Source organism: Pongo abelii, chromosome 13 (assembly GCF_028885655.2).
Source record: "Pongo abelii isolate AG06213 chromosome 13, NHGRI_mPonAbe1-v2.0_pri, whole genome shotgun sequence".
Lineage (NCBI taxonomy): Eukaryota > Metazoa > Chordata > Mammalia > Primates > Hominidae > Pongo > Pongo abelii.
In genome coordinates, this window is record NC_071998.2 from 116,965,004 (window position 1) to 116,985,918 (window position 20,915).

Below are 20,915 nucleotides of genomic sequence, written 5' to 3' on the forward strand. Positions count from 1 at the left end.
AAAATGGTAACAACAGCAGTTGCCTCTAGATGTGAGATTACTGGTAGCTTATTTTCATTTTTAGTTTTTTTTCTACACAATTTCTTTTTTTGCTTTTTGAGATAGGGTCACCCTCTGTTGCCCAGGCTGGAGTGCTGTGGCTCACTGCAGCCTTGACGTCCTGGGCTCAAGTGATCCTCCCATCTCAACCTTCTCAGTAGCTGGGACTACAGGAGCATGCCACCATGCCCAGCTAATTATGTAATTGTGTGTGTGTGTGTGTGTAATTGTGTGTGTGTGTGTGTGTGTGTGTGTGTGTGTGTACAGATGTGATGCATGCCACCATGCCCAGCTAATTATGTAATTGTGTGTGTGTGTGTGTGTGTGTATGTGTGTGTGTGTACAGATGGGATCTCACTATGTTGCTAGGGCTGGCCTCGAACTCTTGGGCTCAAGTGATCCTCCTGCCTTGGCCTCTCGAAGTGCTAGGATTACAGGCATGAGCCACTGGACCTGAATTTTTTTTTTTTTTTTTTTAACATAGAGGGTTTGGCAACTTCCCCAAACTCTGGCCATAGCTGACAGAGAAGGAAAGGAATAAGACAGCTAGGACGGTGGCTCACACCTGTAATCCCAGCACTTCAGGAGGCCAAGGCAGGCGGATCACCTGAGGTCAGGAGTTTGAGACCAGACTGGCCAACATGGTAAAACCCCGTCTCTACTAAAAATACAAAAATTAGCCAGGCATGGTGGCAGATGCCTGTAATCCCAGCTACTTGGGAGGCTGAGGCAGGAGAATCATTTGATCTGGGAGGCGGAAGCTGCAGTGAGCAGAGATCGTGCCACTGCACTCCAGCCTGGGCGACAGAGCAAGACTCACTCTCAAAAAACAAAAAAAAGAAAAAAAAACGGAACAAGAGAACACCAAAGACTTCTCAATATCCAAAGCTTCAGAAGCAGCTCCTTTCTGCCAATGATATGGGAGGGAGCAGAGCAGGGTAGAAAGACTAAAGTCTTTGGGGTCAAACTGTCCAGGAGGTGAATTCTGGCTTCACCACTTACTACTTATAAGTAACTTGGGAAAATTATTTGGCCTCTGAGCACCAGTTTTCTCACCTGTAAAAGAGACATACTAACAGCTAATTTACTGGCTTTGAATGAAGACGAAATAGGCCAGGCACAGTGGCTCACACCTGTAATCCCAGCACTTTGGGAGGCCGAGGCGGGCGGATCACATGTGGCCAGGAGTTCAAGATCAGCCTGGCCAACATGACAAAACCCTGCCTCTACTAAAAATGTTTTTTAAAAAATTAGCCAAGCATGGTGGCACACGCCTGTAATCCTAGCCACTAGGGAGGCTGAGGCACAAGAATTGTGTGAACCCCAGAGGCGGATGTCACAGTGAGCCAAAACTGTGCCACTGCACTCCATCCATCCTGGGTGACAAAAGGAGACTCTGTCTCAAAAACAAACAAAAAAGAAATAAATAAACTTAGTGGCTAACATACTATATGCCCTGAGCTGATTACTCATCAGAATCACCCAGGGACCTTTTGAAAACCGTAACTTACCCTTAAGAAAGTTCTTTGTAATTCTCCCCACCCTTGAGAATGCACTTTGTGAAAACAACCCCCTGCCCCCAAAACATTGCTCTTAACTCCACCGCCTATCTCAAAACCTATAAGAACTAATGATAATCCCACCACCCTTTGCTGACTCTCTTTTCGGACTCAGCCCGCCTATACCCAGGTGAAATAAACAGCCTTGTTGCTCAAAAACAAAAAAAAAAAACAAATAAACAAAAAAACATAACTTCGTGGGCCCCAACCCCTATCTACTAAATCAAGAATTCCACAGGTGAGGCCTAGAAATTTATAGGGAATGTTATTATAACATGCACTTTTGGATGCATTTCTGATTTTTATACCTCCATTGTATTTGGGAATCATTACTTAAGAAACCAATAATAGAAGTTACATAAAACTTCAGGTACATGTAAATAATTGATAGAAATAAGCTACATTGTTGTTTTGCATTATTATTTAACTTCATGCATACGAAGCCTTATTTGCCAATTAGACTTCGAACTTCTTGAGGAGAGGATTCATGTAGTCCTCCTAGCACTCAGCACAGAATTATTAGGCACACAGGAGTTATGAAAGAAATACTTGTTAAATGATTCAATAAGTAAGGGTAATAACTAATTATGTAGAGAATAAAATACCAATACCATTTTAAAATAATAAAATTAAAGATATTTGGATCTTAATATGACATTATTCCTAACAAAGCACACTTCTGATGACACCATCTTCTTATCTATCCATGCAGTTTTAGTTACAGGAATATTACAAGGATCTTACTCTAAGGTATTTCATTTATCATGTGGTCTCATGGCACATGGATCAGTAAGTTCATAAAGAACTGAGGTATGGACTAGATGGTCTCCACAAATCCTCTATCTCCTCTATGAAAAGGCTGCCCTTATGCTGTATCTTAAAGGATAAACTGGATGTTGACAGAATAATTGTGGAAGAAGAATACTTCCAGGGTGGTCATCCTATTTAGAATGATGATTCTTCTAATGGGGAATGAAATAAAACAAAGATAAGAAAAACAAATGAAAGGATTTTAGCAAAGCATAAATAATAGAAAAAGAATGAGGGAATGAAGTTGGGTATGGTGGCATGTGCCTGTAGTCCTAGCTCCTCAGGAGGTTGAGGCACTTGAATCCAGAGTTTGAGGCCAGCCTGGGCAACACAGTGAGACCCCCAATTCTTAAAATGAGGGAATGAATAAATAATTACCCATCCAAAATTCTCAATAAAGATCAAAAGATTTAGATGTGGCATTTCTTGCTGAGAGAGTACGTTTGTGGGAGATGTATAAAAACAGGATGGCTGCTCAGTTTGCCAGGTAGATGTTTAGTGGACTGCTGATTCCACTTTTCTAGCATGCTTCAATACACCCAGAGTGCCAAGCTGTGGTTTAATGATAGGACCCAGCCTAAGGGAGAATCCAAAGACATTCTCTTGTGCATTGATGAGTTTCACTCCAACCATCAGGAATGACTACCAGGCAGGCTGCTGGTCTGGCCAGAATCAGGGAATAACAGTTCAAGCATGAACATACACATTGAAGAGCTTCTCCAGAAGACCACAGGCTCAATTATCAAAATCCGTGAGACACAGAAAAGAGAGAGAAGGAAACTGAAGGAGAGAAGTATAAGAAGTACATGTCTACAGTGGACAGTATGGTTACAAATGAAAGCAAAAGGTGACATAACTATTTCTCCAGCATATTCTGTGAAATAATGAACAAAAATTAAAGTAGATTAGACTTTAAAAAATAAGTAGGGGAGCAAACAAAATCCTCTATTTATTAGATGTATCAAAACTTAAGCTGAAGAACTTACTTCTCATATTGTAAAAGGGACTGATGCACCTATATTTGATGTACTCTATTCATCGTATTTTTGGGTTTGAGACACAGTCTCGCTCTGTTGCCCAGGCTGAAGTGCACTGGCGCGATTTTAACTCTCTGCAACCTCTGCCTCCCAGGTTCAAGCAATTCTCATGCCTCCGCCTCCTGAGTAGCTAGAATTACAGGCGCACACCACCATGCCCAGCTAATTCTTATATTTTTAGTTGAGACAGGGTTTCGCCATGTTGGCCAGGCTGGTCTCAAAACTCCTGACCTCAAGTGATCTGCCTGCCTCCTGGCTAATTTTTTGTATTTTTAGTAGAAATGGTTTCACTATGTTAGCCAGGCTGGCCTCAAACTCCTGGCCTCAAGTGATCTGCCACCTTGGCCTCCAAAAGTGTTGGGATTACAGGTGTGAGCCACAGTGCCTGGCCTCACTGTACGTTTTATTTATAATTTTTTAAGCTATGGAAGTGAAGAAGGCAAATAAAGGGTGGCTGGAGAGACAGAGGAGCTTAAATAAACTGGCTCTGTATTCATTGATCAAGAAGAGATTAATAAGAACTGCATTAAGATATATAAAAAATTTGAAGAAAGTGAATAAGATAAGTGATATAAAGTATTTTCAGCTTGTATTAAATACAACAAAGAGAAACATTAACTGGATCAACAGAAGGGGCTAGCCTAGTGAGATTTTGAAAGTATTCAGAGTAAAACTAAAGAGAAATTCAAGAAGAACTACTGCATTCAAGGAAGTCAGAATGAGATATAAGGAAGAAAAACAAGTAATTGGGACTTCTGGTTCTACACAGTCATCACTTAGTAGCAGTCATGAAGAAAATTACACCTACTAAGGATACTTGAGTTTATAATCATAGTATGAGAAATCAAGAAGCACTTTACAGAGTGATTTAGTGCAGAGAGACTGGCCTTTATGTGCAGGCAGAGCTGGACACAAAACATCTCATTATCACACTACCCTCCATGTTGGATAACTTTGGCAAGTTCATCAAATCCCTGAGCCTTTGTCTTATCTGTAAACAATAGCAACGATACCTACACCTTGCAAGATCACTGCAATAGAGATAATGTATGTAAAGTACCTAGTAGAGCACCAGGTAGAGGCTGCTATATAATAAACCTTAATATTATTAGTCTTATAATTATTGTGTAACAATGGAGCCAATTCACAAATATTTATTAGGCGTCTATTACATGCCAATATGATATTGGGAGGTGCTGGGAGGATACAGAAGACAGACTGCAGATATTTCTTTTGAAGGAGAAAAAAAAGAGAAAGTCTAGGAAACATGATATAACCACTATAAAATATTTTAATAGCATTTTATTTCTGAAATTGTTTTTCTCCCCAAGTCTTTTCTTGCTGAGACTGAAGCTTTGAAAGTATATAATATAGCCAGCCTTTATACACATACTATACGAAAATATACAGCAAATGCTAATAATACCAGCAACATAATGGTTTTTATACTAAGGGAAAAGAATTTGCATATATGCAAAAAAGACCGTTACTAGGCCCACTAATGGGGCAAGGGAAAGTCTAGGTTGGAACTGCCAAGAGAAATCTGTAACCTAGAAGCTCATCCAAAATATCACGGGCTGGGCGCAGTGGCTCACACTTATAATCCCAGCACTTTGGGAAGCCAAGGCAAGTGGATCACTTGAGGTCAGGAGTTCAAGAACAGCCTGGCATGGTGAAACTCCATCTCTACTAAAAATACAAAACTTAGCCAAGCATGGTGGTGCGCACCTATAGTCCCAGCTACTTGGGAGGCTGAGGCAGGAGAATCGCTTGAACCAGGGAGGCGGAGGTTGCAGTGAGCCGAGATGGCACCACTGCACTCCAGCCTGGGTGACACAGCAAGACTCCGTCTCAAAAAAAAAAAAAATCGGCTGGGCACAGTGGCTCACGCCTGTAATCCCAGCACCTCGGGAGGCCATGGTGGGTGGATTACTGGAGGTCAGGAGTTCAAGACCAGCCTGGCCAACATGGTGAAATCCCATCTCTACTAAAAATACAAAATTAGCCAGGTGTGGTGGCATGCGCCTATAATCCCAGCTACTGAGGAGGCTGAGGCAGGAGAATCGCTTGAACCCGGGAGGCAGAGGTTGCAGTGAGCCAAGACCGTGCCATTGCACTCCAGCCTGGGCAAAAAGAGTGAAACTCCATCTCAAAAAAAAAAAAAAAAAAAAAAAAAAAAAATCAAATCATAGGGTACTCCTTGGCCTATATTTTTTTAAAAAATCAGAAAAAGCCGGGCGCGGTGGCTCACGCCTGTAATCCCAGCACTTTGGGAGGCCGAGGTGGGCGGATCACGAGGTCAGGAGATCGAGACCACAGTGAAACCCCGTCTCTACTAAAAATACAAAAAATCAGCTGGGCGCGGTGGCGGGCGCCTGTAGTCCCAGCTACTCCAGAGGCTGAGGCAGGAGAATGGCGTGAATCCAGGAGGCGGAGCCTGCAGTGAGCCGAGATCGCGCCACTGCACTCCAGCCTGGGTTACAGAGCGGGACTCCGTCTCAAAAAAAAAAAAAAAAAAATCAGAAAAAAGTACTGACATGACAGCTTGTAAAAAATGTCCCCTGCACACATCAATCCCTGTGACCCAGAGTGAAAGGTGGCCAAAAAGCCAAGAACTAAAGAACATATAGCTTCAGAGGGTCAAGGCACACAAGAGAAAGACCTCAAAGCTTAAAACACAAGAGGTATCTAAGTCCAGAGGATTTAAAAGGATGAATTAAAAATAAAAGTTCTTATATAATAAACTAAATATATAAATCTCAAATTAAGAATTAAAATCATTTCCATTTACCTGATTGCTTAGAATTTCTTTCTTTCCACTGAATATTTTTGCATTTGATCTGGTTTTGTCTCTCTTTTCGGAGTCGTTCTAATCTTTGAGCTTGAAAAGAAATATTATAACTATAAGTTTGTCAATGAAAGTTTACCATAAACAAAGACATAATTAACTACCTTTACATGAATAAAGATGTTTTATATTGCATATGTAGAGAAAAAGTCATAAAATTTTAAAGGTGGCACCCCTGAAAAGCAAATACCAACAAAAACATGAAAATATTCTTGATTTATAATTGAAATTAGAGGATATAAAACACTAATAGAGATCATAAAGATAGTATTAACATGGAAGAGAATAATAAAATGTGAAAATTTCTGTGATTAATATGACATTTCATTATATAAATCATTAATAACGGTCTTAAAGGAATTTTAATGCACAAATGAACTGAAGTGAATATTACATTACAGGAATAAAATTACTGTTATGAATTACTCTACCCGTTTCAAAAATTAAAGATAAATGAACTCAGACTAGACTATTAAAGTTTTAAATATAAAATCCTTTATCTAAAAATCATGAAAATTATAAAATGTCAAAGCTATATAAATTAGCATAGCTTTTCTTCAGTGGGCTGAAACAGTTTATGGGTAGTAAAATAAATGATTTGTATCTTTGTAACATTAGTCAAATCTTAAAAAGAACAATTTTTCTTTTACAAAATTTTAAGATACGCTGCATGGATTAAAAAGTAAATTCTTTGGTCACTAAGACAACCTACAATCTCAATTAATTATTAGCATCTAAGTGCTACCTAAAGAAATTCCAACAAGAGTCACCTAAAATTATGTATTTGTGATTATATTGCCACTGGCTGATTAACCTTCAAAAATCAGTGAACTGATCCTTTAGAGAAATACCACCCAGCATGCACTTAACAACTGCTGCATACAGAGACCACAATAAAAAAGAAAGTCACAATTGATGTCATCTCTTGAAATGAGTTTTCTCTTGCTAATCTTCAGCTTCCTATCCCAGCATTTTGCTAATAGAAAATAAATAAATTTCTTTTTCAGCCTCTTTCAAGGTAGGAAATTATATACTTCTGCCTTAGCATTGTGGTAGGGAAACACTGAAAATAATCTTACCAGAAATTTAAACTATGCTGGGAAGAACATTCTGACAATGCCACTATATCTAACCAAATTCCACTGAAGAAAAATACATTCAATTGCAATTAATAAATGTGAAGGGTACAGCCAAAGTAATATAATCATAAAGCTCTCAATTTAGCAGCATTCTCCCACTGAAATACATTCAACCTGTCATATAAGATATCATCTCAATAACCTGAAAGGAAGTCAGTTTCAACTAGAGAACTGAGAATCAATGGTTCTAAATTATATTCAAACCTTCACTCAAATCCTATTTTGATAAAAGTTCCTTTAGATACTGGGAAATGCTATTAATTATTTTCATCACAAGAGCAAATTATTCTTATGTCACAGATACTGAATTCTGAACCAAAAACTGAATGTGTCTTTCACTGTAAATTGTATCCAGCTCTACCTCCAATATTCCTTTATATGCGTTTTACACTTGGACCATGAAAATAAATATGTAAGTATTTTCAGAGTTCTACTATACCTCCTTGCCATTACCTTTCCTGGGAGTTAGCAGGTTACTGCTAATTTGAAGATTATATTTTCTGATTATCTAAAAAAAAATTACCTCCTAGAATACCTGTCATATTAGAACTACAATATGTATTCTAAATAATTTGTCTAAGTAAAAAAAAAAGTCCTTGGTTCATCACATTCCCCTTGAAACAAGGCCACCAAAAAAATATAAGTGGGAAAATGGGCAATAACCTTTTAAAGCTAATGACTACATACATGTATACCAAAGTTGAGTGTTTTCAAGCCAGAAAAATCAAAAGGTGATCAATTTAAGAAAATAAAGGCAAAGTATCAATAACAGGGGCCCCTTTTCTAATCTCACACCGTATGTATAGAATCCTACTATAACCAGCCCTAACAAACACTCAGGTGTCTCCTCCCATTTCCCCACTCCCCCACAATTCCTCCAGGGGCAAGAAGTGCCTGCTCTCTTTGGGTGGTCACCTCTCTGTATTAAAGGTTCTTTATTATGTCAACCTGAAATCTGTCTCCGGGTAGTCTACCTACTGGGACTAATGTTGCTGTGTGAAGACACTCAAAGCCGGTCCACTTGCCTTTCTACACAATGACTTGTTAGAAATGTCCAACATGTCTCTCCTAACCAATTTTTTCACTATCCCCCGTCTGTCTACTTCTAATAACATTCTAGAGGCCCTCTCCATTCGCAGTCGCAGAGATGAAGCTGTTGCTCAGACTCACTCTTAGTCTGACACATGCATGTTCCTATTAATACCTGGAAACGTCCCCCATTAAGCCTATTCCAATATTATGCATTATTCTATAAGACTGTTTACTGATTTAAAGCTCAGAAGACATGACTAGAACACAATGTTTACCTGTGTTTGAGCGTCTTCTAATACCAAAGTCCCAACTTGAGGTAATATCGACTGACTGGGCATATACATAGCCCTGAGTCTCACCATTGCTTCCCTGAATTTCTGACCCACTGTCTCCAGGCATTGAAGGAGGATGAATCTTCTCTAGGTCAACATCATGATCAATGAGAACCATCTCACACATTCCCGTGTCATCACTGGTCACATGTGACTGTCGAATATGAGCTAGAATGATAGTTGGATTGTCCAAGAAGGCCATCCTTTCTGTGGGCCAATTTCCTTAAAAGGCTATTTTCTCCTCTTCATATTGTTTCACGAGCTCACCTACCTAGAAACATGATGTACACAGCAAATATTTAAGAATAAGGCAGAAAATGACTGAATCATTTTTCAGACACATTCAGTGTAGTAAAATGCCACCTTGAAAATCAACATTTATCCCTGTTCTGTGGAGCTTAAAAGGATTAAGTCTAAGCTGAAAGGAAATCCTTATAAGCACTAGGGGCTGCAGCTCTAGTCAATGAGATCTCTATAGAATCAGAAAGGAAGGCTTGCACTCTTGCAAAACAAATCACAGCAACTCCTTACAAGTCAGGCCACTCAAAGCACATAACTACTGTTAAAACAATAAATTTTCCTTTCTTTCTCCCTTCACTATCATGCAATCTTCTCATTACTTTATAAGGTCATGGGGGAACAAGTTGTATTTTCCTCAAATGATGTGCTAAAGTACAAAACTGTATTTCATCAGTTTACATTTCCCCTCCTGTCATATGGTTGTGAAGTGTTTAAAAGGGCACAGACAATGCTTTCAGAGTTACTAGGGGTTTTATAAAAATGATGTACCACCTAATTAATTTTGCTTAATGAATATATTTTCAAGATAGTATTGTGTTTTTGTTGTTGTTGTTGTTTTGTTTGTTTTTTCTGAGACAGGGTATCGCTCTTGTTGCCCAGGCTGGAGTGCAGTGGCGTGATCTTGGCTCACCACAACCTACACCTCCCGGGTTCAAGATTCTCCTGCCTCAGCCTCCCGAGTAGCTGGGATTACAGGGATGCGCCACCATGCCCAGCTAATTTTGTATTTTTAGTAGAAATGGGGTTTCTCCATGTTGGTCAGGCTGGTCTCAAACTCCCGACCTCAGTTGATCCACCCACCTTGGCCTCCCAAAGTGCTGCGATTACAGGCGTGAGCCACCATGCCTGGCTTGTGTTTTTAAAATAAAACTTATAATCAAAATTACCTACTATACTATCAACTTCTTATTTTTGAAACTTAATTATAAAAACTGCCTCAGTCCTGTTAAAACTGTAATGAGGCCGGGCACAGTGATTCACATCTGTACTCTCAACCCTTTGGGGGGCCGAGGCAGGAGGATTGTTTGAGTCCAGGAGTTCAAGACCAACATGGGCAACACAATCAAAACTCTATCTCTACAAAAATATATATATATATTATTATTTTTTAATTAGCTGAGCATGGTGGGACATGCCTGTAGTCATAGCTACTCATGAGGCTGAAGTGGGGGGATCACTTGAGCTCCAGCATTCAAGGCTGCAGTGAGCTGTGATTGCACCATTGCACTCCAGCCTGGGTGACATAGTGAGACCCTGCCTTCTAAAAACAAAACAAAACAAAACAAACATACAAAAAACACTGTAATAATATTTGTTCTAGTAACAACATAGCACCCTCTCAGTTAAGTGAAAATACTCAACAAAGAAAATATTGCAGAACAACGGTTAGGTACTAGGCCCTAAAGACAGAAACGGTTCAAACCCTGGCCCTATTACTTGTTAGCTATAAGATCTCGGTCAAAATACTTTACCTTTTTGAGCCTCCCTTTTTTTTTTTCCTTCATTTATAAAATGGAAGCTTCAGGGGTGACAGGATATACAGGAGATAATGCAGGTAAAGTGCTCAAAAAAATACATGGCATTTAATTAAATAAATGTTAGCTATTAATAATAATGATAAAAAATCAATAATTTCAACGATCAATTCTTGCTTAAAGTAGTCCTAAAATATGTCAATATCCCATCTGTCTTAGTAAGTTCGTGGCACATAAAATAAGTCTGTGCTTCCTTTGTGACAGAGGACACTGCAACTCATCTGAGTGACTTCCCTGCCCCTGCAAAATCGTTGAGAAGTACAAGGAATATGAAAGCTGGATTGACTATGTTTCCAGGAACAGTCCTAGAAGATATTTACTTTTAGAAGGACTTGTAACACCAGATTTTCTTGTAATCTGTTTCTTCTAGAAATGGAACATAGAGAGGAAATCTAGCTAATAAATCTTTACAGTTAACTAAGGTTTTAAAAATCGTTGTCTGGAAACACACCATTCTGTTGATGTGTCTTAAAATAAAGTGGGTCTTAAAGATACTGAGATTAAAAAGAAATTTAACTGAGGAGCATCTCTAATCAAGCGGATTACATTAATCTTCACTTTTTTCCTCTTAATAGATTACTTGAGTACTTATTTTACTCTGAAGCTAATGGGAAATGCAAAGGTGAATAAGGTATCCCTGAATCAAAAAGTTAATACCCTAATACAGACCTAGTACATCTCCTAATACCATGGGATTCCTTTAAGCATCAAATTTCTGAGATATCTGGTCCCTGAAGTATTAGTGTCAATCTACCATTTTAAGGATATTGATCAGAAAAAAAAATGAAATTAACAATGAGCATTTAAATTTCACTTGTAAAAATACAAACTTCTCTATAACCATAAAAAATGTATACATCACACATTTATTTATAAATGAGTGTATTTGTGGTATCATAGTATCACAGATCAGAGCTGCAAACATCCTTCTACAGCAATCACAATAAGCTGTCTTCCTGGCATGAAAGGAAGGCAGCTAGTCACCAGTAGAGAGGCAGGTGCTTTCAAATTCATACTGAATAGTTCTCCCTTGCAAAAACAAGGGCTTTAATGAGAAGTCACACATTTAATACACTTGATCTTAGCCAAAAGGCCGAGAAGCGATCAGACATTTAATAGGTGTTCTAGCACCAAAAAGTCAAATGGCAAAAGGCAAAGTGGCAAAAGTATACTGAAGCACAATCAATAAAATCTATTCTAGGGAAACAGATCACTTCTTCTGAAGATAAGAGGAATGGGCAAACACTTCTGAAGGCACACACCAACTCCCCAGCTTTATCCTTCCAGAACAAATGCCTCAACAGCAGCAGATATCTTCTCTATTAGGACACTATGACTTCCTACATTAAGGAATCTGTATGATTCATTCAAAAAATATTTATTCCCTACCAGCTCCGATATGGAACTCCCACAGGACTGCCCCAGAAAACATATTATTGTGTATGTCACTTTTTACCTCCAATTACGTGTACTTAAAGACTTAGACTATAAGTTCCACAAGGACAGGGTTCATAACACCATATCCCTTCTGGCAACAAAGGCTGTTATACATGGCAGGAGTTCAATAAATGTTGCTGTCTAACTTCCAAGGACTATTCAATTTTGTTGTAGAGATAAGTCATATATGAATGTGCAAGGTGTGTGTGATTATAAATAAAGGATTGCCTTTTTTTTCTTAATACAAGAGCATCTCTTCAATGTGCCCTTCAAAATTGTCACCTTGGAACACTATCAACTTATTCTAACAAGACTACTTTTCAAAACCCAAAAGAATATTTTAAAAAATCTCCCAAAGAGCAGCAAATTCTCATTTGAAGCTATGTTTGATTTCCAAGACAAAGACATACAGATCATGGATAAAAACAAATTGTACTCTCTGATCAGTTGTGCAAAGATCAAAAAGATTTTCAAAAATCTAACTCTGGCAAGGGTTCAGAGAAATGGGCACTCTCATGCACAATATGAAGGAATGAAAACTGGGACTTTTTAGAGGGTAATTTGGTAATATTTACCGAAATATAAAACATGAATACTATCTGGGCAATCCTACTTCTAGGATTTGTTCTAAGCAGATAATTGTGTAAAATATTTATCTCAGAGTAATTTGTAATACTGGAAATCTAAAAGGAACCTACAATAGTACACATACGTCATGACACATACAAAGAACACAATACTAAGTAGCGATTAACAATACATGGTAGAGGGTAAACAAAATGTGATATATAACGATGGAATATTCTTCAGCCTTCAAACACAGGAAATTCTGACACATTACAACATTGATGAACCTTGAGAACATTACGCTAAGTGAAATAAGCCAGTCACAAAAGGACAAGTACCGTATGATTCCATTTATATGAGGTACCTAAAGTAGTCAAACTGACAGAAAGTCTAACGGCAGTTGCTAGGAGCTGGAGGAAGGTAGTAATGGGGAAAAAGTATTTAATGGGTACATTTCAGTTTGGGAAGATAAAAAAGTTATGGAAATGGACAGTGGTGACGGTTGCACCATAATGTGAATGTATGTAATGCCAATGAACTACACATTTAAAAATCGTTAAAATGGTAAATTTTACTTATCATTTATACCATGTATATTTTACCACAATTTAAAATTTTTAAGTTTTTTTAAAAAGTCTAGGAAACACCAGATTCAACCAAGTTAAAGAGGTTTTCTTCTTGCTGTTTCATCACAGGACTTCCCAAAGCTTTTAAATTATGTACTGTGTGTATTATGACTCTCCAAGAGGGAGGAATCTAGTAACACAATATATCCCAAACTTACTCCATCCATAAATATTGTTTTCTATAGGAATACTAAACATATCAATGCATAACAGCGTTTCACAGAACAAGGTTTAGAAATGCTATTCTACACTTTCACAAATGCTGTCTCTTCAGGCCTTGAGTGCCTTCCCTGGATGTTACCAACTCTTGATTCTCTGAGATAGTCAGACGTTTTTTGGCCGGGTGCAGTGGCTCACACCCGTAATCCCAGCACTTTGGGAGGCCAAGGCAGGTGGATCACTTGTGGTCAGGAGTTTGACACCAACCTGGTCAACATGTGAAACCCCATCTCTACTAAAAATACAAAAATTAGCTGGGCGAGGAGGCTAAGGTGGAAGAATTGCTTGAACCCGGGAGGCAGAGGTGAGCCAAGATGGTGCCACTGCCCTCCAGCCTCGGCAACGGAGCAAGACTCCATCTCAAAAAAATAATAAGGCCCGGTACAGTCACTTATGCCTGTAATCCCAGCACTCTGGGGGGCCGAGGCAGGTGGATCACCTGAGGTCAGGAGTTCGAGACTAGCCTTGCCAACATGGTGAAACCCCGTCTCTACTAAAAATATAAAAAGTAGGGAGGCATGGTGGTGCGTACCTACAGTGTCAGCTACTCGGGAAGCTGAGGCATGAAAATCTCTTGAACCTGGCAGGCAGAGGTTGCAGTGAGCCGAAATTGCCACTGCACTCCAGCCTGGGCGACAGAGCAAGATTCTGTCTCAAAAATAATAATAAAATAAGATAGACTTTTTTATATACATTTAGGCCACAGATAAATAATATCACCTTGCCTAAGCTTTCCCACTTTTCACAGCTTCTTTCTCACACTTTTTAACACCATGTCCTTTAAAGCATAAAGATTTGGTTTACTAAAAATGGAAGCAATAGGGATATCCACGCACAGTAGAAGGAAAGAAAGAGATGTCCCAAAATAACATAACAGTTTTTTTTTTTTTTTTGAGACAAGGTCTCACTCCCATTGCCCAAGCTGAAGTGCAGAGGCACGATCACGGATCACTGCAGCTTCAACTTCCCAGACTCAGGTGATTCTCCCACCTCAGCCTCCCAAGTAGCTGGGACTATAGGCTCACACCACCATGCCTGGCTACTTTTTGTATTTTTTGTAGAGGTGGGGTTTTACCACATTGCCCAGGCTGGTCTTGAACTCCTAGGCTCAAGCTATCTACCAGCCTTGGCCTCCTAAAGTGTTGGGATTACAGGCGTGAACCACTATGCCAGGCCAACACAGGCATTTTTATTTTAATTTTATTTATTTATTTTTTGAGACGGAGTCTCGCTCTGTCGCCCAGGCTGGAGTACAGTGGTGATCTCTGCTCACTGCAAGCTCCGCCTCCCGGGTTCACGCCATTCTCCTGCCTCAGCCTCCTGAGTAGCTAAGGCTACAGGTGCCTGCCACCACGCCCGGCTAATTTTTTGTATTTTTAGTACAGACGGGGTTTCCCCATGTTAGCCAGGATGGCCTCGATCTCCTGACCTCGTGATCCGCCCGCCTTGGCCTCCCAAAGTGTTGGGATTACAGGCGTGAGCCACCACGCCCGGCCAAACATGACTTTTTAAAAGCCTATTGTACTTATTTGTATCTGAGGCCTGAGAGAAATTTCTCCCATGGGTCTCTGTGAAAGACATAAGAGAGCAAATGTGTTATGCAGTAGAGTAAACCCTTAGCTCCCCTCCACTAATAACAGTGCTTGTACAACAGCAAGAAACAATCAGCGTATGTAATGGTTGTTCAAAAAAATAAGTCACAAAATTTCACACAACAAAGGAACTTCAGTGATCATCTCGTTGTTGACCTGAAATCACAGAGGAAGGGTTTACTTTAAATATCTAGTTACATCTAAGAATATTTTTAAAAATCCCCAGTGACTCATGTACCTTTAGTTCAAGTCTATACCTGAAATACTCTATTTCTTCAAATAACTCACTATGAGCAAACAAGCCCGCCCTATACTTCTTCAGTTTCTAAGGACCTGAGATAGGCAACAACACGACTTACAATGCTCACGTCTATCCAATGGTTAGAAGGAAATTCCCCTTCCTGGACTTTTTCAAAACACTCCCCGCTCACTTCCCTCTGCTTTCTCACCTGCAATCTGTGAAAACTTGTCAGAATAGGCAACAGCCCGAGGCTTCTCAAAGGTCTGCAAACTCCCAATCAAAAATTACTGCTGCCCCATCAATGTGCCATATAAATGTTGGCATGTTAATTGTGTATTTATAAGACTGTTAATGGTTAGTTAATTTACCTCCCACACTATTATTGTACTTGAAATGATTTAACGTCTGCTGAGGGAGTTAACATGTAACAGCAGATGCGAGATTTATTTTTTATTTTTTTATTTTTTTACCTTTCCACACTGTACCCCGACTTCACACTATTAGCATTAGGCAAGTTAAAGCTAATTCCTGTACAGGAGTCCTTAAACGTGTCATAGGAACACTCATATTTATTTTCCACAACAAGGAATGATTACAAGTGAGGGGGAAAAAAGGCTTTTTATTATATACAACGTCTTTCCTCTATAAAAACCAACAGACCCTCTTTTTTTATTTTTTAACTAAGATTTCAACATTCTTTGATCTAGTTAAAGCTCAGAATTCATACCTCCTGGAATTCGAAAATAATTGAAGTGACCATTAAAATAAAACACACTTTATTGCTTTTAAATCTCTTTCTCTAACTCTCTCCAATTTAACTCTAAATTAAATCTTCATTTATTTTTTAGACTAGCAAAAATTGAGCTTTTTTCCCCCTCAGGGAATTAAAATCTTCTTCATGTGAATATGCCCAATTTCATTAAGCAGTAAATAGTGAGATCATATATCTGGAGAGTTTGTTTCTTCTTTTTACATTTTTATTTCCATATTTTGACTAAAAGTGCTTACTAGATTAAAACAACAGAAATGATTTATCTTATTTTGAATGAGATTCATTCACAAAATCATCTCAGTACTAAATGAAAAACTATAAATACTGGCCTGCCCCCTCCAGAAGTTTACTTACAAACTTCAGCAGAGGAGCTATGTCATATACATAGGGAACAATAACACAAAGCAAGATAAACCCACCGCCAATGTTTTCCAAGAGACAGGAACATCACAGAAGACTTCAGGAAGGAAGGCAGAAGTATTTAAGGATAGCTATGCTTTCATTAGGCAGAAACACAAGTGAAACAGTAACAGTTGACATTTACTGAGCTCTTACCATGAGATGTACTAATCACTTTTCATGTAACAACATATTTAATCCTTACAGCCACTTCAGGAGGTATGCATTAATACTATCCTCATTTTATAGATTTAAAAACAAACAAAACTAAGGCTTAAAGGAGTTAAGTATCTTGCCCAAGGAGACAAGGTAGATTTTTTTAAGACCACAATTTTTGAAGTTTCTCCCATCAAGAGGTGCAGTCTATTTCCTCATCCTTGAATCTGGACTCACACTGCGATTTGCTTTGACCAACAGAATATAGGGGAAGGAATGTTGTGGAAATTCTGAACCTTGGCCTCAAGAGCGCTTGCAGCTTCTGCCCTGGCCTTTTCTGGACCACTTCTGAATTACGGGAAAAAGTCAGGGATAAAAGACCATGTGGAGAAAGAAGCTCAGCCATCTCTGTCATTCCAGCTGTCCTGCTGAGGCCCCATGAGTGATTAAGTCATCAGGGACAAGCCTCCCACTAACCTACCAGGAGGCGTGGTCTCTTCTTCTATCAAATGTCTCCCTCAGACAAAGGAACCCTGATCCCTGATTTTCTTGTCTTATGCCACTAACCTCGAAATGCCTCAGAATCTTACATCTGCCAAGATCCGGTTAAAAAAGAACCTGGTAGAGTGATTCTCAAACTTCTCCACGGACATACCTGAAGGGCATGGGACAGTGACCATAAATCAAGGTATGAGACAACCTAGGGGAGCCACCTACAGTAACACACCATAAGAAATTTATTTTTAGAATTCATTCATATTTTGTATTCTATTTTATACTGCACCTATGTATGTTTGTTTACAGAGACAGGGTCTCGCTCTGTCACCCAGGCTGGAGTGCAGTGGTGTGATCACAGCTCACTGCAGCCTTGACTTCCTGGGCTCAAGTGATCCTCCCACCCCAGCCTGGGACTGCAGGCAAGCACCACCACACCCAGCTAATTTTTAAATTTTTTTGTAGAGACAAGAGTCTTGTCATCTTCCCCAGGCTAGTCTCAAACTCCTGGGCTCAAGCGATCCTCCCACTTTGGCATCCCAAAGAGCTGGGATTACAGGCATGAGCCACTGTGCCCCTCCCCTATGTTTAACAGGAAAAAAAAAATGTTTATCTTCAAATACATCACTAAAATTGATACTTCAGGAAAATGTACCATGGTTACTTTGTAGCTTCCACTACACCCTGGCACATCCTAGGACTCTCTTAACCTCAGTTTGAATAGCAAGGATCTAGTGGAAAAACATAGACTTTGGTGTCAGAAATGTCATTTTGTACAGATAAAATGGCACTTTATCAATGGACAACTCAAAACTCTAAATTTTACTCAAAAGATGTTTTCTATAAGGTTGAAGAACTGTTAAGTATAAACCACACTAAACTATAAAGTTCTAAGCACGTTAGAATAAAATATTGTTATTCAGCTGTTATAAAACAATCTGTATTTTCAAAGTGTTTTGAAATAATGTTTATGTGCTAGCAATAGCTGTGAAACTTCAAACAACCTAACCACCCACCACCCCCAAAACTTCAAACCTGCCAACATTTCCAGCTGTTACAAGAAATCTGCCAGTTCGGTACAATGTAGCCCCTAAATTATTTTTCCAATGGGTGTTGTCTCTCTTACATAATAGATTTGACTGACACTTGCGAAAATAAACAATTTTACGTTTTACTTTAAGATCTCAGGTCAAAATGTTTACTAGTCTTACCTAAAGTGAAGAATATAAATAATGCCAAAGGAACTAGACTGTTTCTCAACGTGAAATTACCGGTTTAGGAGCTTAAGCTGTAACTAGCACTCAATTGTCTACCAAATATTCATTCATTGGTTTCATTCATTTGACAAATATTTATAAGGCACTTACTACATGCTGGGCACCAAAGATACACTGCTGAGCAAAAATAAAGACTTTTGGCCACTGCCTTCATGGATCTTCTGAGGGTGGACCCAGTAGACAGAATTTTAAATTCTTTTTTTTTTTGAGACGGAGTTTTGCTCTTCTTGCCCAGGCTGGAATGCAATGGCGCGATCTCAGCTCACTGCAACCGCCACCTCCCAGGTTCAAGCGATTCTCCTGCCTCAGCCTCCCTAGTAGCTGAGATTATAGGCGCCCGCCACCACGCCCAGCTAATTTTTTTGTATATTTAGTAGAGATGGAGTTTCACTATGTTGGGCAGGCTGGTCTCAAACTCCTGACCTCAGGCGATCCACCCACCTCAGCCTCCCAAAGTGCTGGGGTTACAGGCGTGAGCCACTGTGCCCAGCTTAAATTCTTGCCCCTTTCTGTTGTCCCCTACCCTTGAGTGTGGGTAGAATCTGACTTGCTTCTTTCTGGCCAATAAAACACGGCAAAGGTGATGGGACAGTCACTTCCTTGATTACTTTCCATTATATAAGACTCCATCTTAGCCACCTGAAGAGAGCAATTCTAAGCCAGAGAGATCTTCTTGCCGGCCTTGAAGAAGCAAACAGCTATGTTATGGAACTACACATGGCAAGGACCTGAGAGCAGCCTCTAGGAGCTGAAAATGGTCCTGGCCAACCGCTAGCAAGAAAAGGAGGATCTTAGTCATATTACCGCAAGGAAATGAATTCCACTACACAACCTGAGAGAGCTTGGAAGATCTTTCCCTAGTGAGCCTCCAGATGAGCTATATAGCCAGCTGACACCTTAATTTCATCCCTTTAAGAGCATGAACACAAAACTCAGCTGAAGCCATGACTCCTGACTCACCGTGAAATCATAAATTCATATCGTTTTAAGCAGATAAGTTTGTGGTAATTTGTCATACAGCAAAAGAAAATGAATCCAGCATAGTGAAGGAAAATAAGCCTACACCCCTTCACATATAACACATAAGGCTCTCCAAAACGCAGTTTCACTACCTCTTCCCTCCCCATCATGCAACTTCCAGGACTGCACTGAATATGTGCTGGCCTTTGGTAATGATACTCCTTTATTTCAGGTGTGCCCTTCTCCAATACAAATCTTATTCTTCTAAGTCCAACAGAAGTATCTCATCCTTGGTAAACCCTTCTATATTACCCAGAGTCCAACCTATTTTAATAGCATTTTATTTCTACCATCATTACAGTGAGTTATATGAATATCATTTTTAAGGAACCAACAATTTTAAATTTACCCAATTCTAGATTCACAAATATGGTTACTTCATTAAGGTATAAATCTCTCCCCAAATCATTTGTGAAGTTGTTACAGATCCCATCAAAAAAAATGTAATGTTTCAAATGGAAGCCGGTTTTTCTTCCTGGGAGACATTTAAGCAATCAATATCTGGAGATAGTTCCAGTTGTTACAACTAGAGATGGATGCTATTAGTAGCCAGTGGGTAGATGCCAGTGACGCTAGTAAACATGGTACAATGCACAAGGCAGCATCCACAACAAAAAATTAAACCTCCCCAAATATCAATATGAATAATGCCAAGCTTGAAAAACCCCACAATAATGTGGGGTTTGAAGCCACTAAATTTGTGGTAATTTTCAACTCCCTCGAAACTGTTTTGTTTATACTGAAACTAAACTATAGAACTTTGCTACTAAAATCTATGCTCAAACCTTCTAAGGGCTAAAAAAGTTCAACTCTGTTTTCTGAAATTTTAATCTACCCTAAGGAGCGCCAAAGCCCAAGCAACTACAATAAAGACAAGTTGCATTCCGTAAGACTTAGCCCTTGGTCTGAGAAGCCTTTTCACCCTTCTTCCCCTGACTACCTCCTAACATATTATTCAAAATCCAGCTCAATGGGAGCCTTAACCTCCTGGGCTCCGGCGATCCTCCCAACTTGGCCTCTCAGGTAGCTGGGACTACAGGCATGCACTACCACACCCGGCTAATTTTTTGCAGAGACAAGGTCTCACCATGTTGCCCAGACTGGTCTTGAATTCCTGGATTCCAGCAATCCTCCCCCTCGACCTCCCAGGGCGTTGGGATTATAGACCTGAGCCACCACACCCGGCTTGCTCCCACCATGTGCCCATTTCACTGCACTTAGTTCCTAGTTCTACCAAAGAATTAACCCGGCACACTGCCTGTTAGTAAGGTGCTAAGTGTTTGTTGATTTTATTCATTCAACAAATATTTACTGAATGCCTACTATGTGCCAGGCACTGTTCTAGATGCAGAAAACACAGCAGAGAAGGCAAAGTCTTGCCCTCATGGCAGGACAAAGAAGTAAATTATATAGTGAGTTAGAAGTGCCATGAAGAAAAATAGCACAGAGAAAGAAATGGATAATGCTAGGTGGAGCCATGAGT

At 39.5% G+C, this 20,915-nt stretch overlaps 1 protein-coding gene and 1 pseudogene across 8 annotated transcripts in view; both read right to left on the minus strand.

Moving 5' to 3' along the window:
• Positions 1-20,915, minus strand: part of MAPKAP1 (MAPK associated protein 1) — a 265,491-nt gene that overhangs the window by 222,724 nt on the left and 21,852 nt on the right. For 6 of the 8 annotated variants that reach the window (NM_001131510.1, XM_063713841.1, XM_063713840.1 and 3 more), the window contains 2 exon segments: positions 6,237-6,326; positions 8,740-9,067. The exons of 1 other annotated variant lie outside the window; for it this stretch is intronic. In NM_001131510.1, coding sequence (NP_001124982.1) covers positions 6,237-6,326; positions 8,740-8,998 — 349 coding nt within the window. In that variant the 5' untranslated portion in view covers positions 8,999-9,067. 8 annotated transcript variants of the gene reach the window in all.
• Positions 11,570-11,736, minus strand: LOC112135077 (U2 spliceosomal RNA; annotated as a pseudogene).